Source organism: Schistocerca gregaria, chromosome 8 (assembly GCF_023897955.1).
Source record: "Schistocerca gregaria isolate iqSchGreg1 chromosome 8, iqSchGreg1.2, whole genome shotgun sequence".
NCBI classification, from domain to species: Eukaryota; Metazoa; Arthropoda; class Insecta; order Orthoptera; family Acrididae; genus Schistocerca; species Schistocerca gregaria.
This window is the reverse complement of record NC_064927.1, coordinates 393,802,539-393,823,688: the sequence shown is the minus strand read 5'-3', so window position 1 is coordinate 393,823,688 and position 21,150 is coordinate 393,802,539. Positions and strand designations below refer to the sequence as shown.

General features: G+C 43.0%; 1 protein-coding gene across 2 annotated transcripts in view; it reads right to left on the bottom strand.

Moving 5' to 3' along the window:
* The window catches only part of LOC126283929 (Meckel syndrome type 1 protein), a 135,594-nt gene that overhangs the window by 5,491 nt on the left and 108,953 nt on the right, over positions 1-21,150 (bottom strand). For both annotated transcript variants that reach the window (XM_049982312.1, XM_049982314.1), the window contains one exon: positions 6,703-6,941. In XM_049982312.1, coding sequence (XP_049838269.1) covers positions 6,703-6,941 — 239 coding nt within the window. The remainder of the gene's footprint in view (positions 1-6,702; positions 6,942-21,150) is intronic.

Here is a 21,150-nt window from a genome sequence, read left to right as displayed (position 1 = left end):
TCATGGACCAAATGGACGAGCACTTAAATGTAAAGTTCCATAATGTGAAGAAGACCTTTTACATTATTTCAGAATCTTATGCCCTGATCTGGGAGATTTTAGTAGCATATCAGGGCAATCACCCTACATTCAAACTGCAATTTATGGAATGTTATATATCAATTATTTGTTTCACCAATCTTACTGCAGTCTTTTCCTTCTCAAGCAAGTCTGGTTACAGATTTTCATCAGTTAAACTTATCTTTTGCCATACTTTCTGATGTTACAGGCCATATTAGTTTACATAAACAGCATTGCTCCATGTTTCAGGTTCTCTTGTAATTTTTGAAATGTTTCACCTGTTTTTACAAACAGTAAAGTATGCTGTTGCTCTGTGATTGTGGAGGCATGGGAATATGTGTTGGCCTGAATACCCACTGTTGTCATGGAAAGTATGTCCTCATTTCAAAATAAAACTTGTCACAAAATCCCTTTTTTGCACAAATTGTTGACCTTAGGCCTGTATACACAATAAAATCCGAAGTTCTATCCTGAACTTCAGGCACAAAGCATAAATCTTTACTTCGAACTACAAGAGGCTTCCATCACTGAAAGCTTTGATCAAGATTAAACACACTTTAGAATGCCTTAAAAAATATTTCTGACAATGTCTTTAATTCTACATAAAGTTTCCTGCAATACTAGCTGTCTCTGAGGGGAAGCATTCTCAAATTTCCCAGAGAATTATCTTGAGACTGAACTTAACTGAAAAACCAATGTCCCAATAGTTTGGATCAATAATAATTGTCTTTTAACAATATAAAAAAATATAGATTGTTACTTAGTGTAAAGATGACGCACTGAGTTGCAGACACGCACAACAGAAAGACTGCTACACATGATGGTGCTTTCGGCCAAAGTCTTCTTCAGCAAAGAATACTACCCAGAGCTGCTTCTGGTAGCAGTCATGTGTGTGTGAGGTGTGCCTGCTTGTGTGAATGTGTGCAAGTGTGTTTTCTTTGCTGAAGAAGGCTTTGACTGAAAGCTATAATGTGCAACAGTCTTTTCATTGTACCTGTCTGCAACTCAGTCAGTTATCTTTACTGTGAGTAGCAATGTATCCATTTCCTAACATTGTTGATACTCGGACCTGGAATTTCTATTGTTTGATAACTGATTTTCAGCTATTTCATGAGTCACGAGAAGAAAAGTAACAATTAAGTTTTCTGATTTGTATATCTTTCCACTCAGACTGTCTAGCCTGCAATTCTTTTAGTATTTCATTTTATTGTATTAAAAATCATTTTGTTTCATTTGACATTTCTAACAAAATACCTAATGATATTTTTGAGGACTTGCCAAAATTTAATGCCTTCAAATTATTTCTGTGAAAAACCTTTAAAGATTTTTAAATATTTATTGATATTCAACATCTTTCTTCTTCGTGTCTACACATTTATTTGTCAACATATGTACTCTCCCTGTCAATGAACATATTTCTCTCAATTATGACCAGTTTTTTTATATTGTCAGTGATGAATGTTTTACTTTATTGATGAGCAAAAACATCACCTCTGCTTGCACAACTTCATAACTATCAAACTGAAGTCTTTGTAAGTTTCCTTAAGTTTTGGCAAAAGATGAAAATTGGATGGAGCCAAGTCAGGACCATATGAAGGATCACTGATGACAGTGAACCCCAGGCATTGGATTGTTGCAGGATGTCACAAACAGTCGTGTATGGGCTGGCACTGTCACGCTTAAGGAGAGAGCACTCTGTGTACTTTTCTGGGAGTCACAGAGTTCCTTGCAATGTTATGATGGTGCATGTTAGGCATAGATTCCAAATGCACCACACCATGAACATTCCATAATACTTTGAGCACAATTTTCCTGCTGATGGCATGGTCTTTAACTATTTTGGCATCAGTGATCCTTTGTGGCAGAACACCACTGATGCTCTCTTTTTTTTTTTTTTTTTTTTTTGTAAAGAGACCCATCATTGTACACAGCTTTCATTTTTCTATGGATTTCAATTGGATGCATGCTTTCTGTGGTTAGCAACTCGATTACAGAATGCTGTTTCTCACCCACTGGCATATGTTAAATGCTGTCATGTTACTGATTACAATTCAAAGCAGTATTACTTTTCAGCATGCCCTCGTATATTATGTAGAAATACAGAAAGCTCAAATAGTTTCCTATTCAACAATTGAGCCATGAAAACAGTTCCTTGAATGCAAATGCATAAACTGATTAAATGAACTTTTTGTTGATGAAACATTAGTTAAAACAAACCCTTTTCCCAAGTTTTTACTGTCTGCCTGAGCCTTTTTGGGAACTGAAAAAATATCGTTTGTGTGTCTCATAGAAACAAGAGGCTGATGTGTTGTATTTGTTTATGTTAATGTCTTAGGACTGTTGCTGTCCTTGGTATTCCCTAAATGATATTCACTATTATCAGTACTGAAGAATTCACACTGTCAGTTCTATCAATTTAACCACAATTCCTCCACTGAGCAATTGAAGATATGGGTAATTTTGTTCTTAAAAAGGATATGTACTCTACTTTCACAGAAATGTGCAATGGTAAGAACAACAGTTTGTCATCAATCCTTTGCAATATTCATAAATGTAAGGCTGATTCAAAAACAGCAACATGCAACCACAGCAGCAAACATACAAAAAATGTTCCGCTTAAGCAGCCTGAAATTTGAACAGCTACTGGATGATTGTGATAAAAATGTAGCTGTGGATCTTAAGATCAATGGCCTTGCTACAGAGGTAACAACAGTTCCTGTCAGATCGCCAAAGTTAAGTGCTGTCGGACTTGGGTGACCACCCAGGTCTGCTGAGCGCTCTTCGCAAGCATGTGCAGTCAACCCTTTTGAGGCCAATTGAGGAGCTACTTAACTGAGAAGTAGTGGCTTCGGTCACAAAAACTGCAACAGTTGGGAGAATGGTGTGCTGACCACATGCCCTTCCTTACCCACATCCAGTGAAGCCTATCGGCTGAGGATGACATGGCATTCAGTCGGTACTGTTGGGCCTTCTGAGGCCTTGTCAGATGGAGAGCAGATGTTAAGACATCCACAGTACACAGATACTTGGGAAGCAGCATGTTTAGACCTGTCCACATCACACAAGGTTGGTGAGGTGGTACAAAATGCACATCTGCATCTAGAGCAAGGTGTGCTGCCATGGAAAAACTCATCTAAAACAGTAAAAGGTTTGACAGACAGCAATTTATCCTCCTCAAGTATTCTACTGCCTAGGCAGATGCAATTGGAATATGGCAGATGCTGACTTTCTCAAAGCTCATACTATGAATTAATGAAACTTCTTGGCAGATTAAAACTGTGTGCACCGACTGAGCCTCGAACTCGGGACCTTTGCCTTTCACGGGCAAGTGCTCTACCATCTGAGCTACCAAAGCACGACTCACGTCCGGTTCTCACAGCTTTATTTCTGCCAGTATCTCGTCTCCTACCTTCCAAACTTTACAGAAGCTCTCCTGCGAACGTTGCAGAACTAGCACTCCTGAAAGAAAGGATACTGCGGAGACATGGCTTAGCCACAGCCTGGGGGATGTTTCCAGAATGAGATTTTCACTCTGCAGCGGAGTGTACGCTGATATGAAGCTTCCTGGCAGATTAAAACTGTGTGCACCCACCGAGACCCGAACTCGGGACCTTTGCCTTTCGCGGGCAATTGCTCTACCATCTGAGCAACCGAAGCACGACTCACGTCCGGTTCTCACAGCTTTTCTTCTGCCAGTACCTCGTCTCCTACCTTCCAAACTTTACAGAAGCTCTCCTGCGCACACTCTGCTGCAGAGTGAAAATCTCATTCTGGAAACATCCCCCAGGCTGTGGCTAAGCCATGTCTCCGCAGTATCCTTTCTTTTAGGAGTGCTAGTTCTGCAAGGTTCGCAGGAGAGCTTCTGTAAAGTTTGGAAGGTAGGAGATGAGATACTGGCAGAAGTAAAGCTATGAATTAATGTTTAGCCAGCATACCACGAAGTCTGTAGATTAAGACATCTATCTGTTTTAATTACTTCTCAAATCAGTATATCATTTTATTTTCTCAGCTGTTGCAGGAAAATGTCTTCTGTAAGTATACTTAATCTGCTTAATTTCTTTTGTAAGTATGCTTAGTCAGTTTCCAGGTTTCCAGTTAGGTGGCACTTTTGAAATAATGCAACATTTCATGATCACCTTGCAAAGTATTAAGACAATGCTGATGTTGCCATATTTATATACGATGGAAGCTGCCTGCCCCCGAGTGTAGGTGCTAAGGTATTGTATTTCTGGCTGTAATGGTAGTGGTTGGAAATGGAAGAAAGCAGTGGGGAGTAGGTTGCGGTGACACAGGATGTGCCTGAAATTCTGCATGGCTAGTCTTGATCCACCTACATGCTGTGAGCTGTTGGATGAATTTTCACTGTATGGCCAATAAAGTGAGATTCCATACTGAAGTGTGTGATAGCCTTTATTCTTGTTGACAAATGTCTAAAGGATCCCTGCTTCTATTGATTATGGAACTAACTTGGTCACATGACTAGGTACAGCCATGTTCCAGTTCAAAGTAGTGTGCTGGTTAACTGGTTAACAATAAACTGTTGTGGATTCGGGCACTGACTTGGGATTTGTTCTGGGATCTGTTTTCATATATGACTTGAAAAACAAAAATCAGAATAGTTATATAGAAAAAGACACCAACTTTTTTTAAGAAATGTGTATAAACTCAACTTATTCCAGAATTATCGCCTAAAAGTTTAGTCATTTTTATAATGTTCCATATCACAACAAACAGGAGAATAAGTGCCACCTTCTTCTATTTTGTCATAATGTGAAATACCCAGCAGACTCTCCAGTAATCATATATCTTATAAACTACATCTAAGGAATGCAAGACATTTGGAGATAGTTAAGGAGCGTTAACCTTTGCCTTTTGTACAACTGACAAAATTTTGGAAGAAAACCGATTTTGTCACACTATTACTCTATATCACCCCAACCTATATTCCACAGAACTGATATATAAGATTTGTAGTCATAAATTGTCAAACATGGTTTTGGAGTGGAAATTTCATGCTGGTGTGACATAAGAAAAAAGTGATAGTCTTGTTGAAAAAAAATGTTATTTTGATGGACGGAAAACTGAAAACATAATAGTCCGTCAGCATAGATTTGATGAGTGTCACCATTATCATCCGCAAATGAAACAGCAGATGCCAAATCATTATAAACAACCGAGGAAGATTGAAATATCACCACAGAGTGTAGTTCTATTACTGTTGCCACCAAAGCATTGTTAGCAGTTAAGGTCAAATATATACACTGATCATTCTATTTTTGTTCTTGTTATAAACGGTCATTTAAGTCAGTGACTATTATAGCAGGCAGGGATTTGATTTCTGTACCTCTCACATAATCTAAGTCATATTATTGCATGTACTGATGTACAGACCAATAGCAATGTGACAGTTCGTCAATTGTAAAAATATTGGGATATATACTAGAATAAGAGAAGATATAAAATGTAGACTGGTAATGTTAAGGAAAGCGTTTCTGAGGAAGAGAAATTTGTTAACATCGAGTATAGATTTAAGTGTCAGGAAGTCGTTTCTGAAAGTATTTGTATGGAGTGTAGCCATGTATGGAAGTGAAACATGGACGATAAATGGTTCAGACAGGAGGAGAATAGAAGCTTTCGAAATTTGGTGCTACAGAAGAATGCTGCGGATTAGATGGGTAGATCACATAACTTATGAGGAGGTATTGAATAGAATTGGGTAGAAGAGGAGTTTGTGGCACAACTTGACGAGAAGAGAGGAGTTTGTGGCACAACTTGACGAGAAGAGAGACCGGTTGGTAGGGCATGTTCTGAGGCATCAAGGGATCACAAATTTCTCATTGGAGAGCAGCGTGGAGGGTAAAAATCGTAGAGGGATACCAAGAGATGAATACATTAAGCAAATTCAGAAGGATGTAGGTTGCAGTAGGTACTGGGAGGTGAAGAGACTTGCACAGGATAGGGTTGCATGGAGAGCTGCATCAAACCAGTCTCAGGACTGAATACCACAACAACAGACAACACTAAAATACACCCCCCCCCCCCCCCCCCCGCCCCCTGTTTCTTTGGCATAAGTATAATGGCGCTGCCATCCTGGCCAGATTTCTGACTCCTTTGCAGGATAATAAATGATATCCTCTATGGACAAAACATGAACCAGATTCTTACTTTCTGTTCTTTGTGTCACCAGGTAATATGAGTGAATGAATGAATCTTGCTGCAATGTCCTTCCTGTCTCCATCATTTCCAGAAGAGGGAAAAAACTGGGCCAGGAGTGCCATCTGTTCAACTGATAATGTTCGTGTTAGTGCAGTTGTTTCACCTATGATTTCAGTTTTTTTCTACTGGTTGCTTAAAGAAACAAACAGTTTAATTAAGAATTAATTAATAATCAAGAACAAATGTATCAGAATGCAGGAAAGCAGCAATTATTATTCATCGAACACAAATGTATTTTTTCAAAAATGCAGATACACCGCACTATAAAAGAAAGCAGATAAAGTTCGTACTTGTTAATGAATATGACGCTAACAATATTGTGAATAATTTCATCTGTATGCAAATGTTACTGAACCTTACCCTATAAGAAAAATAAATAAATTTATTCAGTAGTTTCAGTTTCAGTAATTATTAGCAACTACTAACCTTTACTGCATCTGGCACTCCAGCTATGTCAATTGAAACATTACAACCACCTCCGACAAAGAAACGTCTCATTTCGTGTAAGCGTCCATCCGGTGTGAAGCGCCAAGAGGGTATAGAAAGAGTGTGACGACCTGTGCTGTTAGGCAAAGGTACATGGCAGTAGCCTTCCACACGGAAACGGCCCCAACTATCTAGCGAAGCAACTCGCATCAGTAGCTGGGGGCGAAGGCACTGTGTTTCTGCAACAGACAATCAGTTTAGTAGATGTTGAAGCATGTTTGTTTTAGCATGTATGTAATATGTTTGTAAGATCCTAGAAATAAGCTGTGCAGTGTGTGTTGGTGGAAGTGACATAGTGTACCTGCAATAGGGCAACAAAATAAGGCTGATAATTTATGAAGAAAGGGGTTGATAGGGTGCGATTTTTGAATTGATTTTTTAGGATTCAATAATTTCCTAGCACCAGAGTAAAGAACACCACTACTGAATTGAGATAAGGTTTTACAATATATGTGGAAAGATTTTACATCTTGTCTAGTAATTATGTATGTCAAAGTTTCTTTGGAATTGGCCATTATTACTCATTTATGCATTCACCACATTCTGCCGATTTTGTTATCAAGAATAACATTCAAGAATGTGCAATGAACTAATGTATTCATTATAAAAGAGAAAAAAATAAAGGAAACAATTTCTACAGGCTTCACTGACAATTAGCTATCATACAGTAATAGCTCTATTTGCCCTTGAAAAGTCTTTAAATCAGTATCTTACACAGTTATCAGGATATTTTGGAGGGAAAAGAAACTACTATTTTAGTTTTTGGTCTGTTCCATGGAGCATATTTGTGACTCCCTATGCAGTGGAATGTGTCATTAACTTTAAATGTATAATTTTTCTGTGGAAACATGGCTACATCCTGGCCATTTATATAAATGATAGTTTTTTTTAAAATTGTAAGCAACAACAAAATTTGATAAATATAATCCATTCATAAATTCATCTACAGAGTAGGAGTTGTCAAGCAGAAATGATTTCAATTTGGTTTCCTTAATTTTCATTATTTGCTGGCACCTTTAACTTACGCAGAAGAAGACAACCAATATTTTTATGGCTACATATTTTGTTCCTTCTTGTGAAAGAGTGAGGCGAAGTTGTGGATAGTGGAAGCTATCTTTGTTTCTAGCACTATACAGTGAAATTTGCTCAAAAAGGAATTGGCATGGAACCAAAATAATTTTATATGCATTTGAAACAGCATGGTATTGCTGCCTTTCCAGTCATCAGTGGCTTCTTCATTTCACAAAATGTGTTTCACAGCAGTTCACTGAGTCTTTCATTGGACACTTTTCCATCGGTGCACTTTTCACCTCGAATTGGTGATTTTGAAGGCTGTGTGCAATAAAACAGTCCCATTTCATCAGCACTGAAGACATCTTTTGGTTCATAATTTGCAATCAGTTGCTACAGTTTTGTCTTTCATTCTGTTGCTACACTTTCCTACACATCTTTAGCTTCCCCACACATTTATTCCACACAATGTTGTTCTGCCTAGCTTTGAAACTGTCAAGCCATCCTGTGGACACCTTAAACTCCAAATTTCCAAGCTCTTTAGTGACTTTCAGAGCCTCACTCTGCAACATGGATCCAGACAAAGGCAACTTTTTTACCCCTGCACTTATAAACCATTCCCAATTTCTTTATTTCCTGTCTTCTTCATCTCATATCTTATCTCTGTTTCTTAAAGTATCATATATTTGTGTTTTATTGCATTTGAATCACAACATTATTTTGTGCACAGTCTTCCTTACTCACCTCAATTACCTTGATCTTTTCATTAAATGTCAGCAACACACACTTTTTGTTTAACATCATGTTATCACTTAAAGTGCTACTAGTCAACTGAATCTGGCACAAAAGAATGCAGGTAGTGCATTTCTTTGGAATGCTTGACCTTGCTGGGTAAAACCATTATTCAACGGAACAACACCCACCTCTCTCATTGCGCAGATTGCAGCAGAGTATTTGTAGGTGTGCAACAATGTTGCAGTGTGCGTTAATCCACATAATAATAATGGCAACTGAGAAATGCTGACAAACAGTGCGCTCAAGAATGGACCATTTCCTATGGTGCACTGACACTGCACGTGGCTTGTTTGTTGTTACACAGGGTGGTGTGGTTTGAAGTCCACTCCCACAGCACCGCACTGTGCTGTGCTTAACCCCTTTCCTTAGTTTTGCGCTGCATAACAGCATTGTCAGAGCAGTACAGTCTTTGTGTTAAAAATGGTGTCCCTGTAGAGTTGTGGATAACTAATGAATACTGTAATACAGTAAAACTATATAAGTTCTTTTCCCCATCATGCAATCAACTATTGATTAAGTCTTAAAATTTGCATTCCATTTCCCTCTTAGATAAGTTCTGCTTTATACAGAAAATGGGCATATAGAAGTGTATTGAATACTTTGAGAATGAAATACTTGTACTTGTACGATCTGGACAGATTTCCAAATTATACAAGGTTTACAGTAATTATGAATGCTACTGTTATTGTCAAATTGTGCCTGATTCTTCACAACAAACTCCTAAAGAAGTAAATGTGTTGTGAGGGCTGTTATTAGCATACCTAATTTCTCTTTCCTCCCTTCCCTCTTCCCCTCCCTCCCCCCCTCTTCCCTTTCCCCCCTTTCCCCTTTCCCTACCCTCTTTCCCTCCTCCCCTCTTCCCCTCCACTCCTCCACCCTTATTTTACTTTACATACAAAAACCTAAGTATATAACTATACCATTTACTACTATTTAGGGGTCATTTCAAACAAAATAGGCAAGCTGTTTAAAAACACAGATGTCAAAATAACTTTTGCCACCACTAAAAATTTAAGAGAGAAACTGATCCATAACATCACACAAACAGCCGAGGAACAAAGCAAATCAGGAATTTATAAAGGAATGAGCAATCATTGCATTAGCTAAACACGCAAAATTTTTGAAGAGCACATAAAGCTAACAAATCAGCTACAATGAAGCATACAGATAAAACAGGACACAGTGTTGCAATAGACTACACTATTAAAGTGCTGCATACTTTACAGAAGAGATAGAAAATGGAGATCTAGAAGGATATGGAAATATTCGTCTGTGACCAAAAGTGTAAATACGAATTGTAAACAAGATTACAGATTTCAAGAACTCACAATTCTTCACAAATATCATCTCAGTACAATTAAAACAGACAATACATAATGGTTAAAAATATATATGAATGGTATTCCAATAGCAGTATCTTTGTCATTCTTTAACATAATTTTTATACTGTCATTTTAACATTAAATTGTCACAGCCTTTCTTATTGTAATATATGTTGTCAACCAATATCAGAGATGTGACAGTAAGATGAACAGGAGACATTGCAAGTGACTGAGAATACAAGGACTGAAAAATCAGTAGTTAAACTGAACCAAGCTTGGTTTGACTGCCACCTTATTTCTGCTGAACATTATAGTTGATTTTGGTGTCACATTTTAAGTAGGGCCTATCCTTTGCAAGTTTATGAATGGGGTTTAATAAGACCCAAGGAGCCATAGCAATGAAGATAACTAAAAAAATTTATATGAACAATGCGAGTGATTAATTTAAAAAAAAATTTATGGGGACAACATAGCAACAAATGTATGTAGCCTGAAGATGATGTTTGTACCTCAAAACAAGTTGCTTCATTAAATCATTTAAATCAACAAAATTTTGTGACTGGTAGCAGCCTGTGACAAATCTTTTCATATTTTCGAAACAGGTATGGTTGATTAACATACAATAGGCATTTAATTGTTGCTGAACTCTGGTATTTAGTAAGATCTGTATAATGTTTCCAATGCAAGTTCTGATCAGTAAGCACAACCAAGAATTTTGAACAAGCACTCCTACATATTTCCTTTTCCTCTTGCTGCATTGTTATTGACAAAGATATTTCCCACCTTATTCAGAAGTGATACTGTATTTTTTACGTGCTGCATAACAGACCTTTTAGCTTGAACCAATAGCTAATACTTTAAAATATTTCATTCCACCTCTTTTTAACTGATTATGATGCTTGTATTATCAGCACAGAGCACTCCTTCTGTTTTATCATTGTAAAACAGACTGTAAAAATGGAAAATCCAGGATGGAATAATGCCGATATTATGAAAAGGATAGACTGCTACTCACTGTATGAAGGAGATGCTGAATTGCAGACAGGCACAACACATTAGAGTTTTTGGCCAAAAGGCCTCCTTCTAAAGTAAACACACACACATTCATGTAAGCACAGCTCACACAACCATGACCACTTTCTCTGGCCATTGAGGTCTCAGCAACCAGAGACAGTGTCTGTGTGAGTTGTGCTTCTGTAAAAGTGTGTGTGTGTTTTTTTTTCCACTTTAGAATGCCATTTCAGCGACAGCTCAAGTGTATAGCAGTCTTTTTGTCTGCAACTCAATATCTCCCCATATGGAGATCGGCAAACTATCATTTTAATAATACTGTCATTACGACAGAATGTAATTAATATAAAGCAAGAACAGAAGCAATCTCAGAACCCTGTAGAACACTGGCAGTAAGTAACTTGTCTCCACTTAAAAAAACATTCATCATGAAATGCGCATGACTTATGCAATATGACCCCTTGCTTCCTATCAGTTAAATATGAAGAGAAACACTTTCTCATTACTTTTCTAGTTACATATTGATGTAAAGGTGTTTTCTAGATTGGCATACAAACAGCTAACAAAGGATAATAGTCATCCATGTGCTCTAAAAACTGAGATCTATTTACATAATGCTGTAAGAAAGATTTCCTATCTCAATTTTAAATTACTTGGTTATTTATAGGATTTCTGAATGAGGTATATTTTGTATTTACTATTGAATTTGCAAGGACTCCCAATTACTTGGGATTTAATTTTCCATCAACAACGATGTTATTAGATACAATCCAACTTATTGTTTTACCTCCACAGGCAGCTTTCCAAGCCATTTGCATCAATATGTAGAATACCACTCTGAACATACAGACAAGGTTTTGCAGTAGTCTTCAGTCTGCAACTCTTCAAGTTCTTTATCCTATGCAAGTCTTTTTGTCTCCAAATAATTATTACAACCTTCACAGTTTTGAACCTAGGATGGTCAATGGAACACTACCTTCCAAAGCAGGGTTCTGTTGCCAACCCAGTCTATGCAACATCCTAGTCCATACCAATGCCACTCCCACTTCCAGCCCCTTGCCACAGGAATCAGTTCGAGACCTGCTCAATCCGTGCACCCAGCACTTCCTATTCCAGTCTGTCACATGCTCATCCTACCCCGCACAGGCTCGGCCACCTGTAAAAGCACCTGTGTCATATAGCAACTCTGCTGCAAACACTACACAGTTTTCCAGTAAGTATGATTACCAATCAGCTGTCTGTCATGATGAAAGACCAGTACCAAACTGTTGCCAAGGAAAAAGTTGACCACTGATGGCACAACATGCAGCTGAGCATAAAATGCTCAATTTCAACAGGTGCTTCAAGACCCAGACCATCTGGATCCTTCCCTCCACCACCAGCTTCTCTGTACTATGCAGATGGGAGTTATCTTTGTAACAGATCCTTTGGTCCCATAATTTTCTTGGTCTCAATTTTCAGTAACCCATTGTCCCCAGACCCTCCACCCAAAAGTTTCTGCTTCCTCTGTGCTGTCACCCCCTTCCAATTCCTGTCCCAATATCACCTTCAGTGTGCGCTGTTCCCCTCCAACTCTGGCAACCATGGATCACTTGCCTAAACAGTGTACCTGCCAACCCTCCCTCCTACACACCTTGCCAGCAAGCCAGCTACTGGCTGCCTCCTTCGAGCCACTAGACACTCACCCACAATCCCTCCCCTGCCTATCGCCTCTCTTTTCCTCTACCAACCTCACACGACACAACCCCCAGCACAACCTATCCACATGCCACCACAACTGGCAATGTCTGTCCACCGTGTGTGTGTGTGTGTGTGTGTGTGTGTGTGTGTGTGTGTGTGTTTTACTCTAGCTCAAGATGCTCTGAAAGCTAGCAATTTTGTTTTCTTTTTGTGTGTGCCTGCTGACAGCTCAACAATTCTCCCTTTTAATGACTCTTTAACCCAAAAATATTTTATCTCATATTGTCATGCATGATTATATTAGGTATCTTAATGACTACTGAGATTTCTATATGCATGAACTCTCATATGTAAATAACACGCAGTCTGAAATCACATTTTTTCATTAGTTGTTTATGTCATTATTAGCATCAAATTTGGATAAGCATTCTAACACATACCTACTTAACAAAATTTTCTGCTTCAATATCTATTTATTCAAATTAATGATATGAATATAATAGAGGGAAACATTCCATGTGGGAAAAAAAAGTATCTAAAAACAAAAATGATTTAACTTACCAAACGAAACTGTTTGTAAGTTGATAGAGACACTAACAAACACAAACACACACACAAAATTCAAGCTTTCGCAACCCACGATTGCTTCATCAGGAAAGAGCGAAGGAGAGGGAAAGACTAAAGGATATGGGTTTTAAGGGAGAGGGTAAGGAGTCATTCTAATCCCGGGAGCAGAAAGACTTACCTTAGGGGCAAAAAGGGACAGGTATACACTCGCGCACACACATATATCCATCCGCGCATATACAGAATTGTAGCATGTCAGGTGCTGTTAACAGCGAAGTGTATCATATTTACTTACATAAAAGTCTGCTTGTGTCTGTATTTGTGTAGATGGATATATATATATATATATATATATATATATATATATATATATATATATATATATATATATATATATATATAAAATAGAAAGAAACTTCCACATGGGAAAAATATATTAAAAACAAAGATTCCAAGACTTACCAAGCGGGAAAGCGCCGGCAGACAGGCACAATGGACAAAACACACAAACACACACACAGAATTACTAGCTTTCGCAACCGATGGTTGCTTCTTCAGGAAGGAGAGGGAAAGACGAAAGGAAGTGGGTTTTAAGGAAGAGGGTAAGGAGTCAAGGAGACATTCCAATCCCGAGAGCGGAAAGACTTCCCTTAGGGGGAAAAAAAGGACAGGCGCTAAACAGCGTGGTCATCAGCACCCAAACGCATAGAAACAGGAACACAAGCGGCGAAGGGACAAAGACGGACGCTGAACAAGGAGAACGGCTAAAAGACACAGGCCTGACGCAGTTCCAAATGCGCACATACAGAGGCAAAACAAGAGGAGAAGAAACACACTAAAAAAGGAAAGGAAACACAAGGAAAAGAGAACAGATACCGAAGGGAAACAAGGAGGTAATCGTGACTGGCGGACCTCTTACCTAAAACCTGGGTGAGCCAGTCACCCAGCAGCATATTAAAACCTTCTCCCTAAAATCCGAGGCAACAGATTGGACAGGACACAAAACCGTAAGACCTTAACCACAGTCGCTGCGTCGTCTTGCAAAATAGAGGGCAAATCCGGTGGCAAGGAAACCACCGCCCTCTGGTCAGAGAATAAAAGACAGTCAAGTAAAATGTGGAGGACAGTAATCTGGACGTCACAAGCACTGCAGATTGGGGGGTCCTCCCGCCGGAGTAAAAAACCATGCGTGAAGGGACTGTGTCCAATGTGGAGGCGAGTGAGGAGAACCTCATCCCGCCTGTATGACTGGTAGGACGTACGCCATGGTCGCGTAGTGGCCTTTACCAGACGCAGCTTATTGTCAGAAACTGCCAACCACTCCTCTTCCCATTGATGCATAACACAAAAACGCAAAAGGGAGGTTACAGCATGGAGGGGGACGGCACATTCAACAATGTGAGGGAGGGAACATGCATCTTTGGCAGCCACATCCGCCAGTTCGTTTCCCCTAATACCCACGTACCCCGGCACCCAGCAGAAAGAAACCTCCTTCCCCTGCCATTGCAGGTGGAGTAGGGCATCATGGATTTTCTGGACGACCGTATCCGCTGGGTACAAGTGTTGCATGGTCTGAAGGGCACTCAGGGAGTCAGAAAAGATGAGGAACTTAAGACTGGTAACACATCTCATCTGCTCCAATGCCCACAAGATTGCAAACAATTCGGCATCGAGGATGGTAAACGCCGCAGGAAGCCGTAACTTGACGACTCGATCAGGGAAAACCACAGCACAACCAACAGAGTCCCCCTGTTTAGAGCCATCTGTGAATACAGGTACATGGTCCGGATGCTGGTTTAAAATATCGTAAAATAAGGAGGTAAAAACAAACGCCGGAGTGCAGTTCCTCCGGTTCTCCGACAAGTCTAGAAGGATGCTGGGCCTCTGGAGCAACCAGGGAGGCAGGCGAGTAAAACCTTGTCGTTGGGGGGCCACACGCTCCACACCAAGGGACTCAAGCAAATGCTTGGCTCGAATTCCAAATGGTCTCGTTGCCCTGGGACGACTGGAAAAGAGACGTTCCATAGGCGGTCGGGCAACGGTAGGGTACGCAGGGGAGGTAGGACAGGCAAGGAAATGACACACCCGTCGCACCATGAGGAGTTTCCGCCGGATGGCGAGCGGCGGTTCCCCTGCCTCAGCACACAGGCTGGGGATGGGACTGGTACGGAAGGCACCAGTGGCCACCCTGATACCCTCATGGTGTACTGCGTCAAGGATCTTCAGATACGAAGGCCTTGCTGACCCATACACGGTGCAAGCATAGTCAAGACGCGATCGGACGAAAGCCCTATAAAACTGCAGCAGACGCGCCCGATCTGCTCCCCAGGACCGATGGCTCAGACACTTCAAAATATTCAGTGCCTGCACCTTGAGGTCTTTAAGGTGAGGCAACCACGACAACTTGGAATCAAAAGTGAGGCCCAGGAACCTCACAGTGTCTCTAAAAGGAAGAACAGTGTCCCTCAGACGCAATTCAGGGGAGGTAAAAAGACGCCGAGAATGATTAAAATGAACACACACAGATTTGTCTACAGAAAAGGTAAAACCCGTCTTTGCAGTCCATGCCTCTAAGCGCTTTATCGTAAGCTGCAACTGCCGACTAGCAGTGACAAGACTGGAGGAAGAACAGAAAACAGCAAAATCGTCCACAAACAAGGAGCATTGGGCAGGACTCCGGATAGTGGACGTGATACTGTTAATAGCAACGGCAAAGAGGGTGACACTTAAAACGCTGCCCTGAGGAACACCATTCTCCTGCACGTACAAATCCGATAGCACATTACCAACCCGATACCGAAAGAGGCGGTGAGAAAGAAAGGACCGAATGAAGATGGGGAGACGGCCACGAAAGCCCCACTCATGGAGTTGATTGAGGATAAGGCGGCGCCAAGTAGTGTCATACGCCTTATGAATGTCAAAGAAGACCCCTAGACAATGCTGGTTATGTAGAAAGGTCTGCTGGATGGCGGCCTCAAGCAGGGTCAAGTTGTCTATAGTGGAACGACATCTCCGAAAGCCACACTGAGAGGGGCTAAGGAGCTGCCTGGTCTCGAGCAGCCAAACTAGGCGGCGGTTGACCATGCATTCCAATGTCTTCCCAACACAGCTCGTCAAAGCAATACTCCGATAACTACAGGGATGCGTTCGGTCCTTCCCTGGTTTGAGGAGGGGAATCAAAATCGCCTCTCTCCACGAGTCAGGGTACGTGCCGGATAACCATATCATATTGAAACAGTTCAGGAGAACTTCCTTGGATGGCAGCAACATGTGCCGCAGCATGCTGTACCGGATTTGATCATGACCAGGCGCAGTATCATGAGCCACAGACAGCGCAGAATCCAGTTCCCACATTGTGAAGGGGGCAGTTATAGGGTTCAGAATTTAGAGACCGGAAGTCCAAGTGACCCCTTTCGATGGCAGTGCGGTAGCGGCAGAAATCTGGATCACAGTTAATAGTGGCGGTAGATTCCGCAAAATGCATGGCCAGTGTCTGGGCAATGTCTCTCGGCGCCGTGAGGAGACATCCCTGATGCAGCAATGCCGTGACAGGGAGCTGGCTGAGTTTCCCAGAAATCCTCCTGATGGCTTCCCATACTTTCGTAGAACTAGTGGAGCGAGAGATGGAATTCAAGAACGATTGCCATGACCGTCGTTTGCTCTCTTTAATCACTCGCCGCGCTCTGGCCCTTGCCACCCGAAAGGCCGCAAGATTGTCAGTTGAGGGACGGCACTTGAAGCGGCGCAGTGCTGCACGGCGGGCGCGGATGGCTGAGTGGCACTCAGTGGTCCACCAAGGGACAGGACGCCTCTTGGGATGACCGGATGACCGTGGGTTTGACAATTCAGCAGCATGTGAGATCACGGCTGCAACATGGTCTACCCATTCGTGGACGCTGGCACGGTGTTCCAAAACAGCCAGTTGGCTGAAAAGTGTCCAGTCAGCTCTGCAAAGGTGCCACCGGGGCGGCACTGGTAAGGCCGCAGCCTCATCCAGGAGGCGAATCCAGAGGGGGAAGTGGTCACTAGAATGGAGGTCAGCTGCAGCCTCCCACAGAGCAGAATCCGCGAGTGCTGGAGAGCAAAAGGAAAGGTCAATAGCCGATGACGATCCGGAAGCAGTACAGAAATGAGTGGGAGCACCAGAGTTGAGGAGGCACAGTTCTTCAGACATCATGACGCTTTCCAGAATGCGACCCCTGGGGCAAGTAGTCGGAGAGCCCCATAAGACATTATGAGCGTTGAAGTCCCCCAGAAGAAGAAATGGGCGAGGGAGTTGGCTAATAAGGTCCGTGAGAGCCTCAGAGTCTATCGCATCCGGAGGTGGTAAATAAACAGAACAGACTGTGAGCCTCCGACCCACAAGAATGTCAACTGCAACTGCTTGCAAGTCGGTGATGAGAGGGAGCTCAGATGAGGGGTGCACGTCACGGACAAAAACCGCAACACCACCCTTTGCCCTTTGCCCCGTCAGATCATCTTTTCGATATACGGTATAGCCGCGTAAAGAAGGAGAATCAGTGGCCCGAAAATGTGTCTCTTGGAGACATAAGCACAAGGGGCACTCTCGTATAAGGAGTTGTAATTCGGCCACATGCATCCTGAAACCATGCAGGTTCCACTGTAATATGGGAGCGAGTGATCAGGGTGGCTGAACTTTCACCCTGCCTCTGTGCTTTGGAGGAGAGACCGTACTGGCCGGAGATTTATTCCTGGGGCGAGAAGATCGCCCCCGGTCGACATCAATGTCCATAAGATCCCATGACGACCCACGGGAGATGTCAGACAGTACGATGGCATCATCATCGGACCGACGCTGACTAGTCTCCTCAGGTGGCAGAACCTTCATCTTCTGAGGCTTTGTCTTGGGGGGCTTGGAATGCAGAGCCTTGTCAACAGTTGGAGGTTGACTCGCCTGGGCAGAAGGCGCCATATGGGGGGAGGCTGGAAGTACCTCAATGTCAGCAACCACGGCCTTGTCCGATGTAGCAGGGAGAGCCGCAGATTGCAAAACAACCGCAGCAGCACAAGTGCACTGGCAAGCGCAGGTTTTAGTGCTAACACTAGCAACCTCCGTTTGTGTAGCAACAGTGGCCAGTTGTACCGGTTTTTTGAGAGCGGAAGCCAAAGATGTTGAAAACACAGGAGGTTGCATGGCCTTAAAGAGCTTCTTGGCCTCACCATAGGGGATGCGCTTAGATGTTTTAATCTCCTGTACCTTCCGTTCTTCGAGATAGATGGGGCAGATCCGGCTCCAGACAGGGTGACTCCCAGAGCAATTCACGCACTTCACAGGCGATGAACAATCGGCTCCGTCATGGGCAGGCTGACCACATTTACCACAAGTGGCTATCCCATTGCACCCCAACGTAGTATGCCTAAAGCGCTGACATTTAAAACAGCGCATTGGGTTGGGGAAATATGGCCGTACGGGCAAACGTAAGAACCCCGCTTTAACATGCTCCGGGAGTCTCGGGCAACTGAATGTGAGAATAAACGAGTCAGATTTGACGAGGTCCCCATTGACTCGTTTCATATTGTGCTGCACGTCAACAATTCCTTCGTCAGCCCACTCAGATTTTAGCACGTCTATGGGGATATCCACCAAGTCCCTACACGTCACAACACCCTTACTATAATTCAAAGTGGAGTGGAGCTCGGTCTCGACAGCGTACTCTCCTAGACAATTTGCTTTCCGAAGGGCAGCGACTTGACGGGAACTAGAAGTTTCAACTAACAGAGTCCCATTGCGCAGTCGCTTTACAGATTTCAGTGTTCCTGCAATTCCCTCAAGACCCTTGTGGATGTAAAAGGGAGAAACCCTCTCAAAGCTACCCTCCTTCCTTTTAATAATCAAAAACACATTCTGATTATCAGCATGTGCTCCGTTACTACATTCTGTTAAAACTCTAGCAACACCAGGCGCTGGAGGACTCGCAGCGCGTAGCCGATTTTTCGATGGGGTGTGTTTTCCTACCAGCGGCCCACCCAAGCCACTGGTAGGGGGAAATGTTGAGGTCGAAGGGTCCATTGCGGTCCCACAAGCAGCTAGGGAACTAAAAGTCCGCTCAGACAGAGCCCCGCGTGCCTGAGTAAGCCTTATACAACTGGGGTGTGGCAGGTGCCCCAGAGGTTGCCCGCTTGCGACTGTTCCACCCCAACAGCCATGCATCTTCTAGGCGCAGAGAACACCGAAAGATTGAGGGGTTTTTATAGAGGTTGGCCTTCCTCGCAATCCAGGCGGTCAAGCCAAGATTACCATTCCCCGCAGCACACAACATTTCACCGCCGCGCCGTACGGTGGTCGCTGAAGCATGTTCGGGGGTTACGGTGACAGGACACTGGCGGCGCAGACCAGTCCCCAGCTCAGGACCCCGGGGTCGCCAAGTCCGTACTCAGCAAGTGAATGCTGAGCCCCTGGGGGCGAATGGACAGTTTGTTGCTGGTCATTCCCACATAGAAAGCGTCACAGTGCAGGCAGGTCAGTTGGTAAATCACGTGGGTGCTTTCACACGTGGCTCTCCCTTTGATCGTGTACACCTTCCGGGTTACAGGACTGGAGTAGGTGGTGGTGGGAGGTTGCATGGGACAGGTTTTACACTGGAGGCAGTTGCAAGGGTAGGAGCCAGAGGGTAGGGAAGGTGGTTTGGGGATTTCATAGGGATGAACCAAGAGGTTACGAAGGTTAGGTGGACGGCGGAAAGACACTCTTGGTGGAGTGGGGAGTATTTCATGAAGGATGGATCTCATTTCAGGGCAGGATTTTAGGAAGTCGTATCCCTGCTGGAGAGCCACATTCAAGGTCTGATCCAGTCCCGGGAAGTATTCTGTCACAAGTGGGGCACTTTTGGGGTTCTTCTGTGTGAGGTTCTGGGTTTGAGGGGATGAGGAAGTGGCTCTGGTTATCTGCTTCTGTACCAGGTCGGGAGGGTAGTTACGGGATGTGAAAGCTGTTTTCAGGTTGTTGGTGTAATGGTCGAGGGATTCAGGACTGGAGCAGATTCGTTTGCCACGAAGGCCTAGGCTGTAGGGAAGGGACCGTTTGATGTGGAATGGGTGGCAGCTGTCATAATGGAGGTACTGTTGCTTGTTGGTGGGTTTGATGTGGACGGAAGTGTGAAGCTGGCCATTGGACAGATGGAGGTCAACGTCTAGGAAAGTGGCATGGGATTTGGAGTAGGATCAGGTGAATCTGATGGAACCAAAGGAGTTGAGGTTGGAGAGGAAATTCTGGAGTTGTTGTTCACTGTGAGTCCAGATCATGAAGATGTCATCAATAAATCTGTACCAAAATTTGGGTTGGCAGGCTGGGGTAACCAAGAAGGCTTCCTCTAAGCGACCCATAAATAGGTTCGCATACGAGGGGGCCATCCTGGTACCCATGGCTGTTCCCTTTAATTGTTGGTATGTCTGGCCTTCAAAAGTGAAGAAGTTGTGGGTCAGGATGAAGCTGGTAAGGTGACGAGGAAAGAGGTTTTAGGTAGGGTGGCAGGTGATCGGCGTGAAAGGAAGTGCTCCATTGCAGCGAGGCCCTGGACATGCGGGATATTTGTGTATAGGCAAGTGGCATCAATGGTTACAAGGATGGTTTCCGGGGGTAACAGACTGGGTACGGATTCCAGGCGTTCGAGAAAGTGATTGGTGTCTTTGATGAAGGATGGGAGACTGCATGTAATGGGTTGAAGGTGTTGATCCACGTAGGCAGAGATACGTTCTGTGGGGGCTTGGTGACCAGCTTCAATGGGGCGGCCAGGATGTTTGGGTTTGTGAATTTTAGGAAGTAGGTAGAAGGTAGGAGTGCCAGGTGTCGGTGGGGTCAGGAGTTTGATGGAGTCAGGTGAAAGGTTTTGTAGGGGGCCTAAGGTTCTGAGGATTCCTTGAAGCTCCACCTGGACATCAGGAATGGGATTACCTGGGGAAACTTTGTATGTATAGTTGTCTGAAAGCTGAAGCAGTCCCTCAGCCACATACTCCCGACGATCAAGTACCACCGTCGTGGAAC